This window comes from Talpa occidentalis, unplaced genomic scaffold (genome assembly GCF_014898055.3).
Source record: "Talpa occidentalis isolate TD23 unplaced genomic scaffold, MPIMG_talOcc4v2.1 talOcc4.14, whole genome shotgun sequence".
Classification (NCBI taxonomy): domain Eukaryota; kingdom Metazoa; phylum Chordata; class Mammalia; order Eulipotyphla; family Talpidae; genus Talpa; species Talpa occidentalis.
Window position 1 is genome coordinate 15,002,647 of NW_023601433.1, and position 23,083 is coordinate 15,025,729.

The 23,083-nt window shown below is 39.6% G+C and overlaps 1 protein-coding gene across 5 annotated transcripts in view; it reads right to left on the reverse strand.

Annotated features, from left to right (window-relative positions):
* Positions 1-15,962: 15,962 nt before the first annotated feature.
* The window catches only part of UBE3A (ubiquitin protein ligase E3A), a 66,736-nt gene continuing 59,615 nt past the window's right edge, over positions 15,963-23,083 (reverse strand). For all 5 annotated transcript variants that reach the window (XM_037510113.2, XM_054694798.1, XM_037510115.2 and 2 more), the window contains 6 exons: positions 21,991-22,196; positions 20,483-20,647; positions 19,247-19,402; positions 19,057-19,130; positions 17,109-17,252; positions 15,963-16,122 (listed from right to left, as the gene is read on the reverse strand). In XM_037510113.2, the coding sequence (XP_037366010.1) occupies positions 16,002-16,122; positions 17,109-17,252; positions 19,057-19,130; positions 19,247-19,402; positions 20,483-20,647; positions 21,991-22,196 (866 nt within the window). In that variant the 3' untranslated portion in view covers positions 15,963-16,001. The remainder of the gene's footprint in view (positions 16,123-17,108; positions 17,253-19,056; positions 19,131-19,246; positions 19,403-20,482; positions 20,648-21,990; positions 22,197-23,083) is intronic.

The window sequence follows — 23,083 nt, forward strand, 5'->3', positions numbered from 1 at the left end:
TGAGTGGGTTCTGCATTTTGTTGGTGCTTACCTTCCCCACACCAAGGGCTGTCGGGCTCTTTCCTTTCTTTTCCAACATCAGTAAATCACCACAAAGTCAATCCTCATATAATGGTGTGTTAAACTCTTCCTTAAATTGTCTGATTGTATTTTATAATTGAAGACAGTGTGGTTTATTTTTAAATATTTATTTATTTATACAAGCACTGGGTACAGTCAGAAGCGCGGGAGGGTGAGAAAATTCACCAGAGCCAGTGCGGGGAACAGAACAGGCAGTGACAAAATACACTGCTGAGGGGAGCAGCGGGCGCGGCAGGAGAGGTCTGCTCGCCATGTAGGACTCTTGCAGGCGGCCAGGGATTGAACTGCCGCTGCAAAGGCTACGGGCAGCTTCGCAGCCCAGTGCTGCCCAGCGCTCAACTGTTGCGCCACCAGGGGAGGCCCTGAAGACAGTGTTTTAAATACAGATGGTTCTCCCCTGCATGGTTGTTACAGCTGACATCTGTCTTGATTAATTCATGCTACACTGTTAAATATTTGAAGATCATCCCTGATGCTTTAAAATCCAATACTGAAGTCTGTTGACTATAAAGCATTTCTAGCTTGTTGGAGCTCAGGCGAGGAGAGACAACTTTGAGGGGAAAGAATCAACAAAGGCCTGAGTAAATCCAGGCCCTTCACCAGCTGCAATAAATCAACCCAATCACCATTAATCCAATACCATTAAGATGGTTATCCTGCTGTTTATTTAGTGTGTAATGGGTCAATGTCATTTTCAAAAAGCCAGTTCCCTTCACAAAGAAATTCTAATATTTTGGGCCTCTCTGGTGGCAGAGGGGTTCAAGTCTCAGCATTATCAAGCTATCCCAGCCATTGCAGCCTGAGTTGGATCACTGGCCAGGGAGCTACCCACATGGCGCAGCAGACCTCTCCTGGCTCGCCCACTGCTCCCCTCAGCAGTGTATTTCAGTCAGTCTGCCTGTTCTGTTCCCCGCTCTGTCTCTGGTGAATCCTCTCACCCCCTGCATCTCTGGCCTGTGCCCCAGTTCTTTGTATGCATAAATAAATAAATCTTTAAACAAAAAGGAAATTCTAATATTTTGCTCGTAAGTAAATTAGCTGAAAACTAGTGGTTGACTTGCTGAAATAGCTCAGCCAGTGACTTAAAATCTAGGTCCTGCCCCTCCACAGGCTTCCACAGTGAGCATCAGCTAAAGACTCGGTGCCCTTGGTGGTAGGGAAGGCTGATACAGCAACTGGGGCAATGTTTCCCCGCACAGCCATGGCACAGCGTCTCAAACTTCATGCAGGAGCAGCGTGCTCTTCTCCCTAAGCTGTAGCAAATACACTGCTGTATTTGTAGGGCCACAGTGGGATGTCCAGTCCCGAACCAAGCCAATCACTCCCGCGAGGCAGGTGGCATTCCCCGGGCTGGCTACCTCTGGAACTAGGGATCTCTACATGCCTGCAAACTGCATGATAGCCCTTCAGTTGGAAAGAGTTATCTGGGCAACCTGAATTCCTAAGAACTCAGATTTTTTTTTTTAAACTTCTTTAGATCATATGATTTTCTAATTTAGGAATCACCTTTGTAGCATTAATTTCACTGATAAAAACACCAACTTTACCCAGTGTACACAAAGGATAAGGTTCAGGTAGGTGAGGGAGTTATCAGAGTTTTGTGTGGTCACACAGTAGGGCTAGGTGAAGCCATGGCGACTGCTGAGGGAGCACACAGAGGGGGAGTCTGAGACTGTTGGAGGCTTGGTGGGCTGTGGGACAGCATAGTGCTACAGCAGGAATAGCATTAACCTGAGGGACGTTGGGATCTCCTACTAGCCTTGCAAGTTGAGCATGACTGGGAAACAAAAGTAAGAGAAATAGGAAGAGGGGACATGGATGATTTACATAACTGTGTGGGCAGCAATCAATGGGCTCTAAGGAGAGAAAGACTAAGTTGCTAAAAGTTCAGTCAATTAAAAAAGAAAGGAACCCCTGACAAAGTGATAACTTTGAGTTGCAAAGTGGCTGAGTCAAAAACAGCAAATTCCCAGCAGACAAATAAAGCACTTTATTGGAAGGTGCTTGTGTAGATGGAACTATGATTTGAAGGATGCCAGAGCCAGGGTAGGAATTTAGGGCTTCTGCTGACTGGGAGATGGTGTAGGGACGCACTGACAACGGCTGATGTGCCCCCAGCAAAGGTATCCTTACTTAGATCTTCTCTTCTTCCCCTTTCTCCAACTCCTCCACCCCACCCCCACTTTTTTAAAACTTGAAGGTCTCATCTTTGAATGAAGTTTAATTATCCCATTTAAAGTAAGAGCCCAGGGCCTCCCCTGGTGGCACAGTGGTTGAGAGCTGGGCTGCGAAGCTGCCCGCAGCCTCTGCAGCACCGGTTTGATCTCCGGCTGCCCGGCAAGGGTCTCACATGGCACACAGACCTCTCCTGTCTCGCCCACTGCTCCCCTCAGCAGTGTATTTCGTCAGTCTGCCTGTTCTGTTCCCCACTGCAGCTCTGGTGAATTCTCTCACCCTCCCGTGCTTCTGACTGTACTCAGTGCTTGTATAAATAAATAAATAAATCTTTAAAAAAAAAATAAAGAGTCCAGCTTCAACTTGTTGATCAACTCATCCTTGGTAGGTTCATGTAATAAAACTAAAGTATCTTTTTTTAACCACCTACATAAAATTTCCTGTCTTCGATTGTACTTCAAAGTATCATATCTCTGTTAATAATCTTATTAAAAACTTCCCTTCACCACCTTCCAGGGAGATGCAGAGGGGACAAAATTTAAGAAACCTCCAATACCTGTAAGTGACCGCAAAATAAACACATGGGCCCTTCGGCTCTGCCCCTGCCCATTTGCTCTTATTGCAGAGAGACAGAGTTAACGACCTTCAAGGCCACCTCCCCTTGGAAGGGGACAGTTCTCAGGCAGAAGCTGGGCGTGCGGTAAAAGGGCCCTCAGGACCTCATCCTCAGGAGAATCTTTGGGCCACTAGAATGTGTGCCCTGGAGACACAGAGTTCTTTCCAACAAACACTGAGCCTGGAATAGAACCCCATGTGGTCATAGTGCCTGCACATCACTAAGCACCTCACAAGTCTGCTAGCAGAACACTGGCCACCAGGTACCTAGATGGGCAGAGAAATGTCAGACTCTCAGGCCAAGGTGGCCATCCCATGGAGAAGCCACCAGCAGAGTAACCACAGCTTGTTGGACAGTGTCGATAACCAGGGTGACAGGTACTGTTCCGTATCTAGAGACAATGTAAAGCTTGTGGAAACAGAGACATCCTACTCAATTCTGTCCTTCAACTGGAAAGAGGAGAACCTCCTGAAAAAGAAACTCAGTTTTCTAGAGTCCATGAAGAAATACGAAGCAAATGCCCGGTTAATGGAGCAGAAAGTCTTTTATAAACGATGCCACTCAAAGTTCCAAAGGTCAGAGCTGGCACATGCCCGGTTGCTAGGCAACAAGGACCTGGTCAAAAGGCTCACCTCCAGGAACAAGCTGTCCAACTACACCTCCCCCTTGTTGGATGAGAGCGAGACAGCAGTGAAGGCAATAGTCCAGAACAGGGGAGGGTGGGAGAAGACTAAGTTGCTCTTGGGACTTAGCCTCGACAAGGACAGATTGTACCCACCTCTCAGGAGAGGCCTGCTGAGTAAGGTGGAGGCCCAGATGGCCCCCAGGTCAACCTTAAAGGCAAGCGTCAAGGAAGAGAATGTGAGGGCAACTGTAAAAATAAGTTCTACCCCCAAAAGAGAGGACAAGCCAGTTCAGGATAATCCAGAACAGATAGCACAACAGAAAATGCTTCCTGTGGATAGCAGACCTTTGCAGGAGGGGCAGAGGACCATGAGGGGTTCCTCTAGCAAGCCTTCAAGCACTCCACAGAATCACCTCCAAGATCCAGTCATTGGCAAGACCTCCAAAGGCAAGCTTCTAAAATGCTTAGTTTATGGAGACAGAAGTGTGAGGCAACCCAAGAAGACACAGTCAAGGCCCAGAACCATTCGTCACAGCTTGGAGAAAGTGCCAATTGACCTATCACAGCCCACCCAGTTAGGATTCATCGTAAAGCAGCGGTTCCTCATGAGTGAAAGTGCCAGGCATCTGGAGGCAGGAGTCTCAAGTCTCTTCCAGACCACACATTTCCAAGATTACTCTTCCAGCAGCCTCTTGAAGAAAGGCAGCGAGGGAGGACTACATGCTCCAGGAACCAGAATGTATGGTGTAGTCAGAGGGCAGAAAATCGCTCTTGAAGAGCTAGGCAAACATACTAAGAGCAACGCCATCACCAGGAAGAACAGACACCCTTTTCCCTAAGGTGCCCTTTGCCTTTCCACCCATTTATCATTTGGCAACTACTTAATACTTACCAAAGAAAGTATCTTACCCCTGACCTCAAGACTGCTCCTGAACTCAGGGCGAAAATGCTTTTCTTCTTCTATCAAGACACGACAATCAAGGCCAGGTTTAAGTGTAAGAAAGTGAACCCGGGTCTCGACAGGCCCTGCAGCCTTTCAAGTGGAGACGATGAACAAGCAGCGAGCGGGCGGCAGAGGAAGGGCAGGGCTAAGGTCGGGGCGTCTTGCACTTTCCACAGCAGGCTCCATCTCCACACCAAACAACACTTTCAAGGAGTAATATCTAAGAGAAACATGAGTCTGGGCAAACTTTTTTGCCAGTATTGTGCTAACTGCAAAAATAGAGTAAAAAAACAGTAATTTAGGGACTGTTAGCAACTTCGTTTCTTCAAGGGAGGTTATGGGAATGGGAACCTGGCTAGTTTCTGAGCTTTTTACAATAAAAATGGACAAATGGAAACTAGTCGACTGGAGAACTGGGCGAGCTCCCTTTTCTTCTTCCTTCCATCTCTTCCCCCGGGTGAGCCCTGTGGGGTCATTTCCTTACATGTCATTGAGCAAAGACAATGCTCACTGAAGCGAGCCGAGTTAACTGGCAAGCTGGTTGGGAAAGAACCCGGGGTGGCAGCAGCTCCGGTTTCTAGCTTTATATATATAAATGCATATAATGTAATAGCCAGAGTTACTTTGGGCAAAATGTTTCAAAGTTGAGACCTAAGTTTCCTGAAATCAGAGCTGGACAAGATGATCTTGTAGATCGTTTTTACCAGCAAACTTCCACAAAACAATGACTCGTCATAAAAGCCCATACTGGATAGCTGTCCTTGAAGAAAATAATACTTCTTCAGTCTTTTGTCCCATCAGCGATTAGTTAATATTTCAGACTTTTCTCCTGAGGTGTGATATAAGGCATTTGCTATCTTCATTGTCAGGTGGTAGTAAGATAAGCATAACTGGAAGTGGCACTTCTACGTGACTGGTAGGGCCCTCTGTAATTTCTGAGTATCCCAAATACTTAAGTTCATGATGTCAGAAAGTGGAATTCAGGTCATAAAGCACACAAAGAGGGAGTTGCAGGTTTAACAGCACCTATGAAATCAGATGGCTGAAATGAGGCCCACCTGTTGGTATAGTGGAGGCCTACACGGGCCCAAATGATTGCTTCCACTTCATGCGGATTCGGGGTGAATTTTATTAATTTCCTCTGTGTTATTGCATACAAGCATTTGAAGCACACAGATGGTTGTGATGAGAAACAAAATGCCATCCTTAAGTGAGATTACGAGTGTGATTTCAGAGTGGGGATCTGGGGTGGAGAGGAATAAAGAAAGCCAAATAGTAGTCATTAGGGAAACATGGTTTACTTACCACCTTCATAGGAATATATAGAAAATAAGTTGGTTTTCTCTCCCTGTTCTCAGAACCCAGCTATACCTATGGTGCAGGATAAGGCTGCGCGGTCCCTTGAGCGGGAAGGCGGGTGGAGCATCCACATGCCAGGAAAGCTCCACCCAAGATTTTCATAGGCAGGAGCGATTCTCACATTACCTTTTACTGGCAGTTTCTGTGGAGATCTGAAGGTTTGATAAACCAGGCCCCCCAAATTTGTAGTCATAGTTCCATTCAACAAATATGCCCAGACTTTGGGGTGAAGAAAACAAATTCCTACTCTCGTGGAGCTTATAGTTTTAGGATGCAGATAGGTAATAATGAGGTAAACCAAAAAAAATACATTCTGATGGGCTATATGGAATGATAAGGGACATTTTGGAGAACACAGTTTAACCCTGAGAAGTATTTCAGTCTTAAAGAATGTACTGAAAGCAAGTGGCGTTCTCATGGGGTTTGAGTGCCAGATGCCAGCACTGTGGAGTAATTCTGAAATGCGTTTTGAAGTGCTGGGCTAACTCCCAGGGACCAAATGCACCCTGTCTGGTTGTGGTGCACTGGAATTCTACTGCTCGGTCTCAGCTTGAAGCATGCCAGGTTTATCTCTCTGCCCTTGGTGGTTATCTCTGGGGTAAGGCTACCTACTTTGCCTTAAGAGACGGATTCTCACTCACTCTTACGCCTTTTTTTTTTTTTTTGATCTTTTGAGAAGTGGGCCAAACCCAGCAGTGTCAGGCAGTGACGAGTCCTGAAAGAGGGACAATTGACGATTTTGGAATTTATATTTCAAGTTTTGAAATGTATTTACTTACCTGACTTTTCTTCGCATGCTGGCAGTGTGTATATACGCCCTTCTTAAAAGCTGCAGTGAGTTGAGATGGGGGAGCGTGGCAGCTGGTGGTGTGCACAGGGGCAGTAGCGAGGGAGACAGGAAGGGCCTGGGACACTTCGGTTCTTGTGTGGCCCCACAGAGTATGTTTTGGGAATTGAGGGGTGGGGCTGGGTTGGGGGCGAAAAGGAGGGGTGGCGCAGCCATGAGCTAGAGTCCTGGTCTCATGGACTTTGGTTTCCAGTGGCGTGCAGGTAAAACTAAGCAAGAGTGAACAGCTGTATCTTCTGTGTAGGCTTTTCCGTGGGTCCTGTTTTCTTAATCGCTTCCAGAATGCTTCAGGTCTCTCTCTCGGGCTCTTAAAAGCATGACCTAACTACTCATTTCCTCTCCAAAATCTGTTGCTCCTCTATGTAGACCCACCATCATCACCACTATCTACTCAGTTACCCAAATTAGAAACAGGAAGTTGTCTGACTCCTCTATTCCACTGCAAGATCGTATGTCAGCCAATCTCAGCCAATCCCTAATGTGTTAGACTCTTACCTCCTTTCTATGACCTTTATGACTTTCTAGAATTATGGCAATAGTCTACTAATTATAAAGGCCACATGGTGTCTTTGCTCCCCCAATTTATATTTTAAACTAGATAAAACATGACTTGTCTCTGCTTCTCAGTATCTGCAAAATAATGTTCAAAGTTCTAGGTATGGTCTAGACGGTCCATACCATTATCTGACCTTTGTTTTCAGTTCCATCTTAAGGCATACCCATAATTCATCTTCCACTCATCTGCCTAGTCTTTCTGCACTGACCCATACATGAAGATGCAGCTAAACTTTTACCTATTTGAAAATTTTTTGTGTATGAATTCTCTGCTCTAATCCTACTTTTACGTACTTCCAGTACCCTTGGTGGTTTGTATGGATGTCTGAATTATTAGACTGTAATCCCCATAATAGGTCCCTTGATTGAACCAAAGCAGCTCTGGATCTATTTGAAACCTCCAGTAAACCTGCAACGTGGCAAGCATTAAATTGATATTTTCCTGGTAAATGTTAATGAAAGGGGAAATCTTCACACGTCAGTTGGAATAGAATTAGAGGCAAATGTTGAAATCTCTCAGATACTTTTCTTATCCTTAATATCATCCTGAGTCCTGAGTCCTTGCCATAGGTCTGATTTACTAAATAATGAGGTAGTGGTGGTGCATGTGTTGTTGTGGTGGTGGGGGTTGTACAACAGAACACAGCTGTTTTCTTTTTGCAAAACTGCTCCCTGGATTTGTTTTTCCAGGAATGAAATCTCAGGCCATGTAGATTTTCTAGTTACTTTCAGGTAGCTATTTTTTTAGGTATTAAATCCACACCAGTGAAACATGAAAATAACACTAGCTCTCTTAATAGAAAATATGATGCTTGCTCAGGAGTTTCTCTGGGTGAAAAAAGAGGGACCTGGACAACCAGTCTTTATTCTCTTCCTCCCATTACCTTCTTTCTCTCAAGGACTGTTTCTGGCCCCTTGAGTGATAAAGCAAAAAGGATCCTGCTTTATCCAACTGGTGCAGTTTTAACAGGATATCGAGCCTTTAGGGAGAGGTGGGGGTTAGTGCCTCTCTTTCATAAAGTGTAGCCTGCAGGGAACCCCATCAGAAAATCTCTGGTTTATCTGATACTTTCCAGGGTCACCTTCCCTCTCAGCTTGTGCTTTTTATGTTACTCATATGTTGGGTCCAGGCAGGAAACCAACTTGGACAGGTTAGGTGGCTCATGGTCCACCCTATTTATAGCAACCTCGTGTGGTCCATGGAAAATACACTGGCCCCATCATTTGTGAATGTGCCCTTGATTCAGGTGCCACAGGTCCCTTCAGCTACATCTTACCCAAGGATCCTTTCCAGGAAGAATCAGGTACCATCCCTATGTTCCCCAACACCTAAAGATCATGGAGGTGAGTATCTCCAAATATTTCACTTGGAAAGATGCCTCACTGGAACCCCAATTCATTCTGAGACCAGTTTTCCCCAGATATTAAAACCAGACAAAGATATAACAAGAAAAGTACATAGTGATATTTCTTGTGAACATGGATACAAATTTCTAAACAAAATACTAACAAACCAAATACAACAGCACATAAAAAGGCTTGTTTACCATGGACAAGTATCAATGTAATACACCCTATTAATAGAACAAAAAACAAAAATTACATCATCTTAAGAGATGCAGACTCATTTGACAAAACCCAGTAATATTCTTTCTTGATAAAAACATCAGCAAAATAGAAGGGAATTTCCTAATCTGAAACATCTATGAAAAACCCACAGCTAATATCATACTCAATGGGGAAAGAATGTTTTCTTCTAAAATCAGGAATAAGACAAAGGTGTCTGCTCTTACCACTTCTATTCACTATTATGCTAGCGTACTAATCAGGACACTTAGGCAAGAAAAAGAAAAGAACAAAGAATCCAGAGTGTAGCAGAAGTAAAACTATTTCTGCTCACAGATGTAGAAAATCCTAAGAAATAAAAATAACTAATAAATTAGCTTAGAGAAGTTGCAGGATACAAGATCTATTTAAAATGAACTGCATTTCTATAACCTGGCAATGAACCTAAAAATGAAATTTAGAAAACAATGGTTTATAATAATGCCACAAAAAAAGTACTTAGGAAAAAAATTAGCCAAAGAAGTTGACTTGTACCTTGAAATCCTAAAACATCAAATAAAAAATTTAAAAGATCTACATAAATGGAAACACATCCCATGTTCATGGATTAGAAACTGTTTTATCATTAAAATAGCAGTATTCCCCAAATTCATCTATTCAGCCAATACAATCCCTATCAAAATCTAAGATGCTTATTTTGTAAAAATTGACAAGTTGTCCTTGAAACTCATATGGAACTGAAGGGACCCAGAATAACCAAATGATCTTGAAAAAGAATGAAGTTGGAAGATTCATACATCCCAAATTATAAAACTTATGATAAAGAGGTAATTCTGCATAAGGCCAGACACATAATTGACTCTCAATAAAATTGAGAGTCCAGAAATAAAGCCTTCTATGTATAGTTATTTTTCAATAGAGTGTCAAGACCACTCATGGGGAAGTAACAGCCTTTTCGGAACTGGTGCTTGGATAACTAAATATATAAATATCTACATGCCCACAAAGAATGAAGTTGGATCCATACAATGCATCATCTGCAAAAATGGATCAAAGACCTAATGTGAAGCTAAAACACCTACAGCAGGTGTAAATCATTGTGACTGGGATAAGGAAATGATTTTTATGATAGGACACCAAAAACAAAAGCAACAAAGAAAAAATACATAATTTAAAACTTAAGCACTTCAAAGGACATCATTAAGTGGACATATTATTCAAAGAATGGGAGACATTACAAATAATTTATCAGACAAAAAATAATAATAGCTCTGAAGAGAATTTATCCAAAGATGAACAAATGGTGAACAAGTGAATGGGAAGATGCTCAACATCATTAGTCTTTAGGGAAATGCGAGTTAAAACCAGAAGATGCCACTTCACTCCAGCAGGATGGCTAGAATTAGACCATCAGTAAGGATGTGGTGAATGCTCATCTCTGCTGGTGGGAATGAAAATAGTACAACCACTTTGGAAAAGTTTGGCAGTTCCTTGAAAGGATGAGGCATACGACCCAGCAGTTCTACGCCTATGTACGTAACTGAGAAAAATGAAAACTTAAGTTATCATAAAAACTTGTAAAGAAATGTTTATGATAAGTATTGATAATGGTCAAAAAGAGAAGTAACACAAATATCTATTCAACGAATGAACAAGAAAGGTATCGATGAGATTGACTCAGCTATAAAAAAAAAAAAGTACTGAGAAGCGGTACAAGTGTGTGCCTTGAAAATTGTTCTAAATGAAAAAACTCAGACACAAAAGGTCAAATATTGAATAAGGTTGCATTGATATGAAAAGCCCCCAACAGGCAAATGCAGACAGAAAGCGAGGAAGCAGGGCGGTTGAGCGGTTAGGGAGGACAGTGAGTCCGAATGAAATGGGTACATAATTTTTTTTTTTCAGTGATGAAAATGCTCTGGAATTATTTAATAGTGATGCTTGCACAATTTTGTGTGCATACTAGAAGTCATTCGTTATATACTTTAAAAGGGTAAATTTTGATGTGAATTATATCTTAATTTTAAAAAGGCGAGGGAAAGCACCTCTCCTCACATCGTGAGGTGGAAAAGGGTCAACTCCTGCAAAAAGTGAGAAATCCTCATTACAAACATCTCTAACCTTTCAGTAGACTAAATGGTGAAATGTTGAGAGAATCCATTTCACAATTTCTCAAGATGTCTTGCAACAAGTTTCTAGCATCTGTATCTCAGTTTCACTCAATCCTGCCAGCCAGCAACGATGTAAGCCTGGGTATGAAAATTCTAGCCAAAAGAAAGGCAAACAAAGCTAGACAGAAACCCAATCAGTCTGCACCCTCAACCAGTGTACAGTATTCACCATACACATACACACACCATTTTTTAATGGTTTCCTGGAGACTGGAAGATAGCTAGGATAGTTATTCTGGGTCCTGCTCTGCCGAACCTAAGAATCCTGATTTGAGTGCTTCATTCTAATAAAAAAAAGTGCTTCATTCTAGTAAAAAAGCACAAAAAATAAAGGATAAAACAAAAAAGAATTAAAAACATGAAAACCAAAGACCAAGAACATTTGGAAGAAAAAAAAATGAGAGAAGAAAAAAAAATGTTAAGACAGCACTTGGCAGAGGAATGCTGCTTCATAAAATTGAGGGGTTGGCAACAGCAGGATGGTTTGAAACTGATGTCCCCACCTCCACCAGAGAGGAGTGTGGCCACATAGTGGCTTTGCAGAGGCTCCTGGTTGTCAAGCACGAAGGGCAGGGCTGGGGAAGTCACACAGAATCTTGCTCTCAAAGACTTTGTCCTTTTTGTCCTTCTCCTGCTTACTGATCTATCATTCCATGGGCTGGCTGAAGTGGAAGAACCAGGGAGCCACCTTCTCAAAGGACTTGTCCTTTATTCCTAAATATTCAAGTCTTTAAAAGTAAAAACCTTTGGGGCGGGGGTGGTGGTAGGCAGGCAGCGGGGATAGGAGAGGCAGGCCGTGTTTAGTGAAAAAACAGTATTGATGCTGGCTGCTTTTCAGTCATTCAGGTAATAACTGACAATTTGGTGAAAAGATGGAGCTAATCTTTTAGTAATCATTACACTGCTACGTGGGAGAGAAACAACTTGACAAAAGTCACCGTGTTCATTATTAATCTGTTCACATTCAAGGAAATGAAAAATAAAATCCCAATGGCGCCTCACTGCGCAAGCAAGAACTGTGCCCTTCTCCCCTGTGCTACCACAGAAGTTTGTGGGTTGCTACGAGATTATAGAGGCACTTTGGGGGTTAATGAAGTCTTTATGGATGAGGTCCTTTTTAAAATTTGGTCTTGAAGAGTATTTGAGAAACAGAAATAATTAAGCACAGGTGGAGTTGGTGAGGACACAAGAGGTGCGCCAGTAACAGATGGCAAAATCAAAAAAGTAGGTCGGTAGCACAGTGGGCTTTAGGTGACAGACTCAAGAGAACTTCTTAAAAAATGAAAGAGGGCCTCCTTGATGGCGCAGGGGTTAAAGACAGCGCTATCAAGTTATCCCCAGCCACTGCAGCACAAGTTCGATCCCTGGACGGCCAGGGAGTTACCCACATGGTGCCGGAGACCTCTCTTCACCCCCTGCTCCCTCAGCAGTGTATTTCAGTCAGTCTGCCTGTTCTGCTCCCCACTCTCTTCTAGTGAATCCTCTCACCCCCTGTACCTCTGGCATACACCCCAGTTGTTATATGCATAAATAAATCAATCTTTTTAAAAAAGTGAACAAGATTTGGAGCAAAGAACATTTAAATTAACAAAACTATGTTTTAGCAGAATGGAAAAAGATTAGAAGAGGATAATCAGGGAAATAAGTTAGGAAGCCCAGGTGAATGGGAGGATTGGGGATTGAAAAGAAGTATGATTAATGAGAGTTTGAGGTGGAATAGAACTGATAAAATTGTGACAATTGAGTTATAAGGGATTTCATGATGGAGTGAAAATGATTTCAAGGAAAAAACTAAAATAGCAGTAGAGATGCAAGATGGAAGTTTCATTTTTGGGTGTACTGAGTATGAAGTACCACAGAAATATGTCCTGGGGTTAGAATATGAGTAGACTATATGGATTTGGAGAAAAGCTTCGGCAGTGATGAGACTGGTCAGAGAAAATTGGGCAAGTTCAGAGAATTTTAAGTAGAATTTGAGTAGTATTCATCTGTGATGTGGACACTACCCATCCCACTGCAAAAAGCAGCCAGAGACATAGCACTGAACTGTATTCAGAGTGGCATCAGTGAACAGTTCTTACTGGCAATTAGGAGGTTGTGAACATCCCCCAGGAGAGCATTTTCAGTGACAGCAATGGACGAGCATCAAAATCTTGCAGTGGTTGTCAACAAATGCCAACCTACTGGATTTGAACAGGAAATGGGGAAATATTTGTAACATTCTACTCTCCCCAGAAAATTCTTTATAGACTAGTACTTGAATGAAAGATGAGGAGGAGGAGAAGCAGGAGTAGAGATGGTCCTAAGAGGCTGGTCTGGAAGGTCAAAAAATATAAAGATAAGCAGATAAGGGCATCAAGATTATGAATAGAGCAGCTCTGAGAAGACAGTCCTTCCCTCTCATATGCAATCACTGGGAAAACCCCCCAAAAGGCAGTCATGTTCTTAAGGAAATAAGGTGTGACATGGCCAGATTATAACCAGCTGTCCTTTTAAGAAGGTATCTGTGGTAAGGGAAGGATGAATAACATGGCCCAATTCTATTTGAAGTTTCATGTACAAGTTTCTTTTTGACATCTCTCTTCCTTTAGTACATACCCCAAAGTAAATTTAGCAAAGTTGTGAGTGGGTATTACCACACCATTGAGCACAGACCAGGAAAATAATGTACAGGGTCAGGAAGTCCATCTCATTTGCTGAAGCTGCCAGGCCCTGGCAAGTCTGGCTGCAGGCTGTGTTTTTACATCCTATGTTTGAAATGTTTTATAGTAATGAAAAAGAAAGTTTGTATTTTATTTGCAAAGCCAATTTTTTTAGGTTGTAATTCATTTTTCTGCCCAGAGTCTCTTGGGCAAAATAGTACATTTATAACATGATAGCTGGGGTAGAAGGAGTGTCCATTAAAGTAAACAATCTATTGTTTTCCTCTTTCTTAAGGTATTTTTCAGTCACATTCTATTAAACAGTAGCGAAAAGGAGGCAATACAAGAAATGGCAAATACCCTGAATAATGAATTACTAAGCAAGTGACAGCACTAGACTGGACAGCCAATTACTTTTTCTCCTAAAATATTTACGAGAGTAAAAGTTTGTTAAAAGTTTACTTGACGTGAATTCCAATAAGTACATCCAATTACCATTTAAAATTTATACAGACATGATTAGAATCGTAGAACTTCAACGCTGTAGTGATAATAAAACTTGAGAACTTAAAAGCACAAATTTCTTCACGAATTTATTGTATAAAATGCCCCAGAATGCTTGATTTCTCTTCTCACTTTCATTATACATAAGAAGCACACGAATGAGAGGCCCTTTAAGATGACTGTAGCGGCATGAGGTGCCCTGGCATGAAGGTGTACATACCTTAACAGTGTTCTAAAGGCTGGCCCAGAAAACCCCCATGTTACTTTATCACAATATGCAAAGCAATGTCTTCTTTTTCCACTAAATTATGATGAAAAACATCACTCTTTTATTTAGCATTATAGTACATAACAGTTCTATCTCAATTGCTAAAAGAATTTAAATAATCTTGAAAGACATCCTTTTCCCCTCCAATGATTTGAAAGCTGTATTTTTCCTGCCAATTTCAAACAAATCATCAGGCTGATCTGTCACAGTCAGTTAAAACAATCATCAAGGCACAAGCTCAGCATATCGCTGTAGCTTGTAGTAAAAGGATATAACAATGTCTCTCCTTAGTTAAAAATACATAATCCTTTTATTTTATATTGCAATAAAAGAAATTAACATCACAGACACAGAAGACTACAAAGGGGAGACTACTTACTTCTGAATGTCCAGTAATTTAAACCTATTTATACTTTTCCATAGGACACGAAAGCAATATTTAACACTTACTTTTTGAAGTAAAATGTAATCTTTGGGAATATACAATGTAAATAGGTTTTAAGAGTAATAGTTCCATTCATTTCCAGGTCTGTTACTACTGTATGATTAAGTAAAACAAGGCACAGTAGTCATCCTTTCATTATGTTGCAACACTGATCATGTGCCTTGATAAAATGGCTGATTAGACAAGATGATGGCAACAAGAAGGGAAAACTTTGGATTGTCTATTTAAAATGCAGGTAACAATTAAAAATTTATTTTAAGTGCACTTTCACATGCTTTGTGTTTATAATAAACAACAAACTTCCTAACTTTCTTGCAACAGGCTTGACTACCATTTCATTTGGCCAAATGCACTTTTCCCCAGTAAACTTAAAACAACAACAACAACAACAACAACAACAAACAACAACAACAACAAAAGATCCCTGTCCTTTCATATACTAAGAAAGAGGATTGGCTACTGAAACAGTTCATTGCAAGACACATGAAGACAACATACTGTGGCATGAGTTGTTTTTAATTTGTTGTGCTGTTAACTAAAGGAAAGTTCTGAGGGCTGCAGTTAAACATTCCAAGTTCTCCCTTCCATCTTTATTGATTCTCAAGATTTTGCACAGAAACTCTTTGGGGACTAGAACAGCAGCAATTGCATCACACTGTTTTCAAGACTTCAAGTTTCAAAAGCAAATTAAAAAAAAAAAAAATACAGTTCCTGATTTGAGTTAGATACAGGGACAAAAAATAGCACATACTTGACGGTTACATGGTCTACAAATGGTGGCAATATATTCCTTGGGAGAGTAGTTTTGTTGGTATATATATTTTTAAATACTCAAAAAGGCTCAACCTCAAGCAGTAATAAACACAAGCAAAAGTGATTTAACCCTTAAAATAAATATTCAGAAAAACCTCTCTGTACATACAAGTGAAAGAATAAGTAACACTTTCACGCAAAAAAAAAAAAAATAATAATAATAATAAAGGATTTGTTCATATAAGTAGCTGAAATCTGCTGTTCCAGCCCACATATCCCCAATGAAGAAGGGAGGCACAGACAGAGGTGACTACTGTGGTTCACTATCTTACAGCCTTTTTGTAATGGGACACTATCACCACCAATGTTTATCCCTCTTGTTATATTTATTAAATTTTTAAATTTTTTTCTTTTCTTTTTGCATTTTTTTTTTCCTTTTTTTTTTTTTTTTTTACAGCATGCCAAATCCTTTGGCATAAGTGATGGCCTTCAACAATCTCTCTTTAAGTTTTTCTTTGCTTGAATATTCCGGAAGTAAAAGGACATTAAAGCAAGTATGAGATGTAGGTAACCTAAATAGAGAGAAAGGGGAAAAACAGGAAAATAAGTCATGGGAAAAACATGCTTAGTAGTAAATGATCCTACTTTTAGATGGTGCACATACAGTGGGGATGGTTTATAACACTGACTACAATTTAATGCAAATCACAAGCGCTTTGTTTTTGCTGTGTTATCAGTTTGTTCTTCTTATTAACTACTTAGTGCTAATGATGCATCCACTGAATTATTATTACTACATGCCAGAAACTGTTTTAGGTACTTAAGCCTTGTAATTGAAACTCAATTTCCTCACCACAAATGGACAGAGTGGTTATCAGTATCCCCATTATAGAGTTGAAGTCACTGAGAAGTTAAGAAACTTACTCTAAAGGTATAAAGATAATATTCAAACCTGATTTTCAAGATTTGAAAGTCTATACTCTTTAATACTGATTAGAAATAATGCTGGCAATAATACCGTATAAATGATTAGATAACATATAAATAAATCTACATCAATACCATTGTAAACCAAATAATATAGAATACTGATAGAAACAGCTCTATACATTTAAACCATTAAATATGCTACTGTTCACATATGGTCCCTAACTCACCAAAAATAGTAACTTACACAATGGGAAAGAACACAAAATAAACGTCAAGATTACAAAATTGGGGATTCAAGGGTAATCTTAGTGCTACACAGATAATCTCCTGAGCCTCAACAAAAATACTAAGATTACATAATAGAGCTTTCAATTAAAATATTCTGAATCAAAATCCAAATGAATCATATCAATTTGAAAAATTCTAAACCAAGTGAGCCTCATAATAATTTTTAACTAGGCCAGTTTTCATAAAATTTCCTGAAACAACAGCAAGATATTCTCTGAACTAACATTTCAATGATTTATAGATTTCTACATAAAATCATAAAGGTGTTCAGAAGCTAGAGGATAGGTCATGTGTGTGTGATATGGAATGAAAGGTTTAATTATGTAGTCACAATAATTACCTTTCTGTGTCTGGGCCATTTTTGGCTATAATCATCTTTAATTTTCCTAGTCCACCCACAGGTGCTCTGTCTGTGCCCGTTGTAAACTGCAAGAAGAGTCTTTTCTGCTCATCTGTAAATGAATGAACGATTTCCCAGAACTCCCTAATGAGAAAAGATTTATTATTAGTCTTAGTTTGGAATTCACTGTAACTAGCACTAATGCATGTTTATGATTTGTACTAAAACCACATCAGGAGACATCTGGTAATATCAGAAACCCTAATGATTCGTTCCTGGTAATTTAGGTTCTAGGAATTCCACTTGCAAATTTATATTAAGGAAACAGTTTTAAAAATGCACATATAATTCATCATTATATTATTTACAGCAGTAAAAACTGGTAAACTTAATTCTTCAACAGAAACTAATAAGAAAAACTATGATAAATCACAATGTATCATTGGTAACAAAAGGCAAAAACAAAAAACATGAATTGAAAATTGCTGGAAGGAAACTCTGCAAAATTAACTCCAGATATCTTCATATATACAGTTTATTTGCCGCTTTTTGTCAATTCATATTATATTCAACTTTGGGGGGAGGGGGAAGGTGCTACATATATAAAGGAAAGAAGAAAAAGAAACAGCAATCACCCACACATCTGACAGTAGTAAAACAAAAGTATATAATTTTTATAGGAGACTATAACGTTTCTATCAACAGCCTGTGTTCTATGAAAGTGAGAATGGGGAATCTTTCTGGTATGTCTGTTATTTACATCATTTTATTGACTTAAATTATCATTTATTGATTGTGAATAAGCCATTTTAAGAGAATGACTTAAACCCTGATATTCCTAAAACCTATGTGAAACATTGTTACTGCATTGAAGGTCATTATATATTCATCCTAAAAGCAAAATACCACTTACCACTTCACTTAGAGCAATCTTAGAATACTAGTTTGAATAATAAAGTATCTATAAGTTAAGCCTAAACACTAATTCTCAGTTAAAAAAATTTCCAGAATTTAGAAAACAACCAAAAGCTTTAGTGGTTACAGAATGCATTCTAATATTTATTTGAAAAAATTCTCTCCAGAACTTTGGCACAAAACAACATAATTTCTGCATCTGTTATCATAATTCCAGTTTTTGACATTCTAGTGTTCTAGTATATAATTTTATTACCAAAATGTTGCCATGTTTGTTGGTACAGTGCTATTATTTCTGACAGAGGTTAGCAGCTTTATTAGACATCTTGGCTTTCTCCAATGCTTTTTCCACTTCCCTCCCCTGAAGTTTAACATCTTCCCCATCCCTCAGTTTCTGTAAATCTCCCATCCAGAGGGAGCAAACAATAAGGAAATACTTAACAGGAAAATGGACATAAAACTTGCAGGAGCATATTGTTTAGGAAGGAGAAAAATCATATCACAATTTAGGTCATTGTTTTGGGGTAACCCGACAAGGAAAAGCAGTAGCCCAGAGCCCTGTCAGGGCAAAAAAGTTGCCCTGCAAGGGGCTTGATTAAGCCTCTTCATGGTGCAGGAATGCTCAGAAGCCTAACTGAGCAAGCCACACCTGAAGAGACAGATCAGAGAGAGAAAGGTCTAAAAACATAAAGCCCACACCCCTTTGGTTAATTAAATCTTCCTAGTAAGAATCAAGCAACTCGGGCCTCCCTGGTGGCTCAGGGTGGTTGAGTGCAGCGCTATGAAGCTGTCCGCAGCCTTTGTAGTGCCGGTTTGATCCCCGCCGGCCTCGGAGCAACCCACATGGCGCAGCAGACCTCTCCTGTTTGTCGCGCCCGCTGCTCCCCTCAGCAGTGTATTTCGTCAGTCTGCCTGTTCTGTTCCCCACTGTCTCTGGTGAATCCTCTCACCCTCCCGCACATCTGGCCTGTACCCCAGTTCTTATATAAATAAAATAAATCTTTAAAAAAAAAAAAAGAATTAAGCACCTCACCTAATCAGAACAGAGTCCCTGGTATAGCCACCATCATATTCTGTAGTTTCTTCTAGAGCCTGGAAATCTAGATTCTGCAAATTCAAGAAAATATATCTTAACATCTTCTATATCACATCATAACAAACAATAAATTAACTAATTGATATTTTTATAAACATGATATTTTTACAGACACTCGCTTTCTTACCCGGCTTCCACATATAAGAAGTTCAATTTCCTCTGGTCTGAATAGGTACTTCAAAGGAGATTCATTGGTCACCATATGAAAACCTCTCCGAAAAGCCTTAAACTGTTTTTCCACTGACTTATTAAGAATGTAGTCAGAATAGAGATTGACAAATTCCTGCAGAAAACAATACCCACAAGAACGTCTTATAACATGCTATACAATGAAACACAACAGCTAGTCAGCTGTACTTTTTTTTATTTTCCCAAAGAAAAACATTTCAGAATATTGTTAAAACTTCAATCGTAACACATGCAGAGGGAATTATCTTTAATTTCATAATCTGTGATGGCAAATATTAAACTGCAAGCAGGCCATGCAAATAAACAAATAAATAATCCATATAAATTTCAATTTTGATAGTAAACAAGGCTGAGTATAAAAGCCAGGTCTCAATACAATCCTGAGGTTGCCTCAACTAGTGTCCTAAGGAGACCGTTAAGTCATGTATACTACTATTTATAAAAGCTAACATTAGAAATAGAGTGGAACATAATGGCATTTAGTAAACCAGAAAGTCTTAAGCTTTTAGACTATTTGGGAAGCTAACTACTATATCCAGACTGGGAAAAAATGCTGCTGTTTTGCATAATACATAAGTATTGTACCAAATCAGAAGACGAAAATGTACTTTGTATCCTAACCTTATGAATATAACATTTTATCAAAAATTATATTAATATAAACATGTTTATAAAGGTTGATGACAAATTAATCATAAGTTCTGGATTATTCCCTTTTTCAAATGTGTATTTTTCTGGTCAATAGAAAACACAAGTCTGATATAATGACTACGTTTTGAGGTATATTTAAGTCATATATATGTGTGTGTACATTGAATGCAATTACCATTTATTTGGTGATAAGGTCACTGTTTTCCTGCCCTTTAACAGCCCTATGAGAAACACCCTTGCTTTATATTACTACAGTCACACTGAACCAAGCGCTGCCTCCTACTCTTTCTCTAATAGGAGAGCTTTAGAGAACTGTGTTCTCTCATACCAGCTTATATCCAAGATTTGGAAAACTGTGTCTATTTCTTTTACATGAACTTGGTTACCTGATTTCTTGGGTCTCCTTATGAACTATATTAGATACATCTTTAAGAACTATAAGCAGGTATTCTTTGAAATTCTGTTAACACTAACACTGTTAATAAAGAGACAAAGACAATGACAATATAAAAACATTTATTACCTTCCTGTTTTCATTTGTAATTGGAATTTTATCACCATTTTCCTTTAGATCATACATCATTGGATTACCAAAAAGATCTGTTTGTGATATCTGGAAAGTGATCATCATATCATCTTCCACATTCCCTTCATATTCCAATAAATCTTTTAAACTCTGATATAGAACCTAACAACCAGAAATAGAAAATTTGAGGCTACCATGTAACTGCAAAAGATGACAAGTAGTTTGTATCACTCTTCTTTGAAGAGGGCAAAATGCTGACAATAAGGATTCAAGCACAAATAGTGTCCCTCCTGGTCCCCAGCAACTCCTGTCCCCCAAATAATTTACAATATAGACACTAAGAAAGATGGTCAGTCACCGATGACACCCCATTCTACCATTTTATAATGGTTTTCACATTGTGCTTTATGAGAACCTCACAAGTGGATCCACAAGGAGGGATCAGCAGAGTAATGAACACACCTGATGCAGCCCCAAGTCCCTCATTCAGGGCGGCTGTGAGTTCACTTGGCCATCTCAGATGATTTCATTAAAAATAAGCCAGAAAGAGGGGCCTCCCCGGTGGCGCAGCGGTTGAGTGCTGGGTTGCGAAGCTGCCCGCAGCCTCTGCAGCGCCGGTTCGATCCCCGGCTGTCCCCGGCCACCAGAGGAGGGTCCCACATGGCGCGCAGACCTCTCCTGCCGCCCGCTGCTCCCCTCAGCAGTGTACTTCGGTCCTTCTGCCTGCTCTGCTCCCCGCTCTGGCTCTGGTGAATTCTCTCGCCCTCCCGCACTTCTGACTGTACCCAGTGCTTGTATAAATAAATTAAAAAAAAAAAAAAAAAATAAGCCAGAAAGAAAGGGACCAGGAAAATGAATATAAGAAAGTGAAAATCAAAATCAACAAAAAACTATGAACCAGAGACACTTTTTGGTGGGTGGGGGTCGGGAAGGGAAGGATTGGGATCAGAATGGGGCTTTTGCAATTGTATGGGGGAATATAAAAATAAAATTTATTATTTAAAAAAAAAAAAAGCCAGAAAGAAAAAGAAAAATACCAGATGGTCTCACTCATAGCAGGAATCTAGAAAACTTAAATAAGGGACCAGGAAAATGAATAACTATAAGAAAGTGAAAATCAAAATCAACAAAAAACTATGAAGCAGAGACACTTTTTGGGGGTGGGGGGCGGGAGGGGAGGGATTGGGTCAGAATGGGGGGGTTGCAATTGTATGGGGAATATAAAAATAAAAATTAAAAAAAAAAAAAAAAAAAAGCAAAATGCTTGAAGACACTTTTGAAGAATCCAGCTTAGAAAACCTGTTTGCTGACAACAGTATGTAAAAATTTCCCCTTTAAGTTTTTAAGTGTTCATGGTTCTTCAGACAGATTTAAACAATTTTATCTTACTGGGTATAAATAGTAACAAAGACTCTAAATCAAAGCTTTAATTCTTACATAAATCAAACTATATTTTTCTTTAAAAAAAAATCTAAAAGATCAAATAAAATATGACAAAGACTTACAGGATGAGAGTCTCCCAAGTCACGAAAAGTTCCTTTTTTCCCCATTAGCTTCCTGTAGACAACCATGGGAAAATGTACATCCAGTATACAGTTATTGTAAATAGCCAGACCCAGTACTATGCCGATCAGAGTAAACTGACCCTCAGTTTCAAACGAAGATGGATTAAACCAAAATAATTTTGTAGCTTCATCATATGTGAACATACCTATAAGAAATGATTTTAAAAAATATATTAATTTTGTATTTTATTAAAAGATAAAGACATAAATTTATACAAACAAGGTGTAAACCTTCTTTCTTACTGCATCAGCACTTGAGAATCCAAAATTCTAATACATAGGATTGTTAAAACATGGGAAATAGTAGCATATGATTTTGAGAAGCCAAGGAACCCATTAATAAGCAATTTTGGTAGCATTTTCCAAGGAGTTAAAAAAAACAAAAAACTTCATTAAATTCAATTTTTCTGATCTTTTATCAACAGAAATGAAAAATTAGTGTTCATACTTTAGTCACTGTATGGTTGAGAAATAAATGTAAAACAGGGGGAAAAGGCCATACTTTGAAAAGGTTTCACTTCTAAAAACATGTAATCTACACATACTGTTTTAAATAATTTTGTATTTCATTAAGGAAAAGCTTTTGTGTTTTTCAAAACTACACAACGGTTCCATGAAGTTTTTCTAACAAAGTCAGTCAAGTACATGAACTTAAATAAATTTGATAAATTCAAATTACTATACACACACACACACACACACACGCCCTTCTTTCACTTTCATGTGATCTTCACAAAACCCAAAACTGGGTTTATATCATTCATTTAAAATTAGGAACTGGGCCTCCTTGGTGGCACAGTGGTTGAGCACTGGGCTGCAAAGCTGCCTGCAGCCTCTGCAGCACTGGTTGGATCGCCGGCCACCAGCGAGGATCCCACATAGTGCGCAGACCTCTCCTGCCTCCCGCTGCTCCCCTCAGCAGTGTACTTCGTCAGTCTGCCTGTTCTGCTCCCCATTCTAGCTCTGGTGAATTCTCTCACCCTCCCGCGCTTCTGACTGTACCCAGTACTTGTATAAATAAATAAATCGTTTA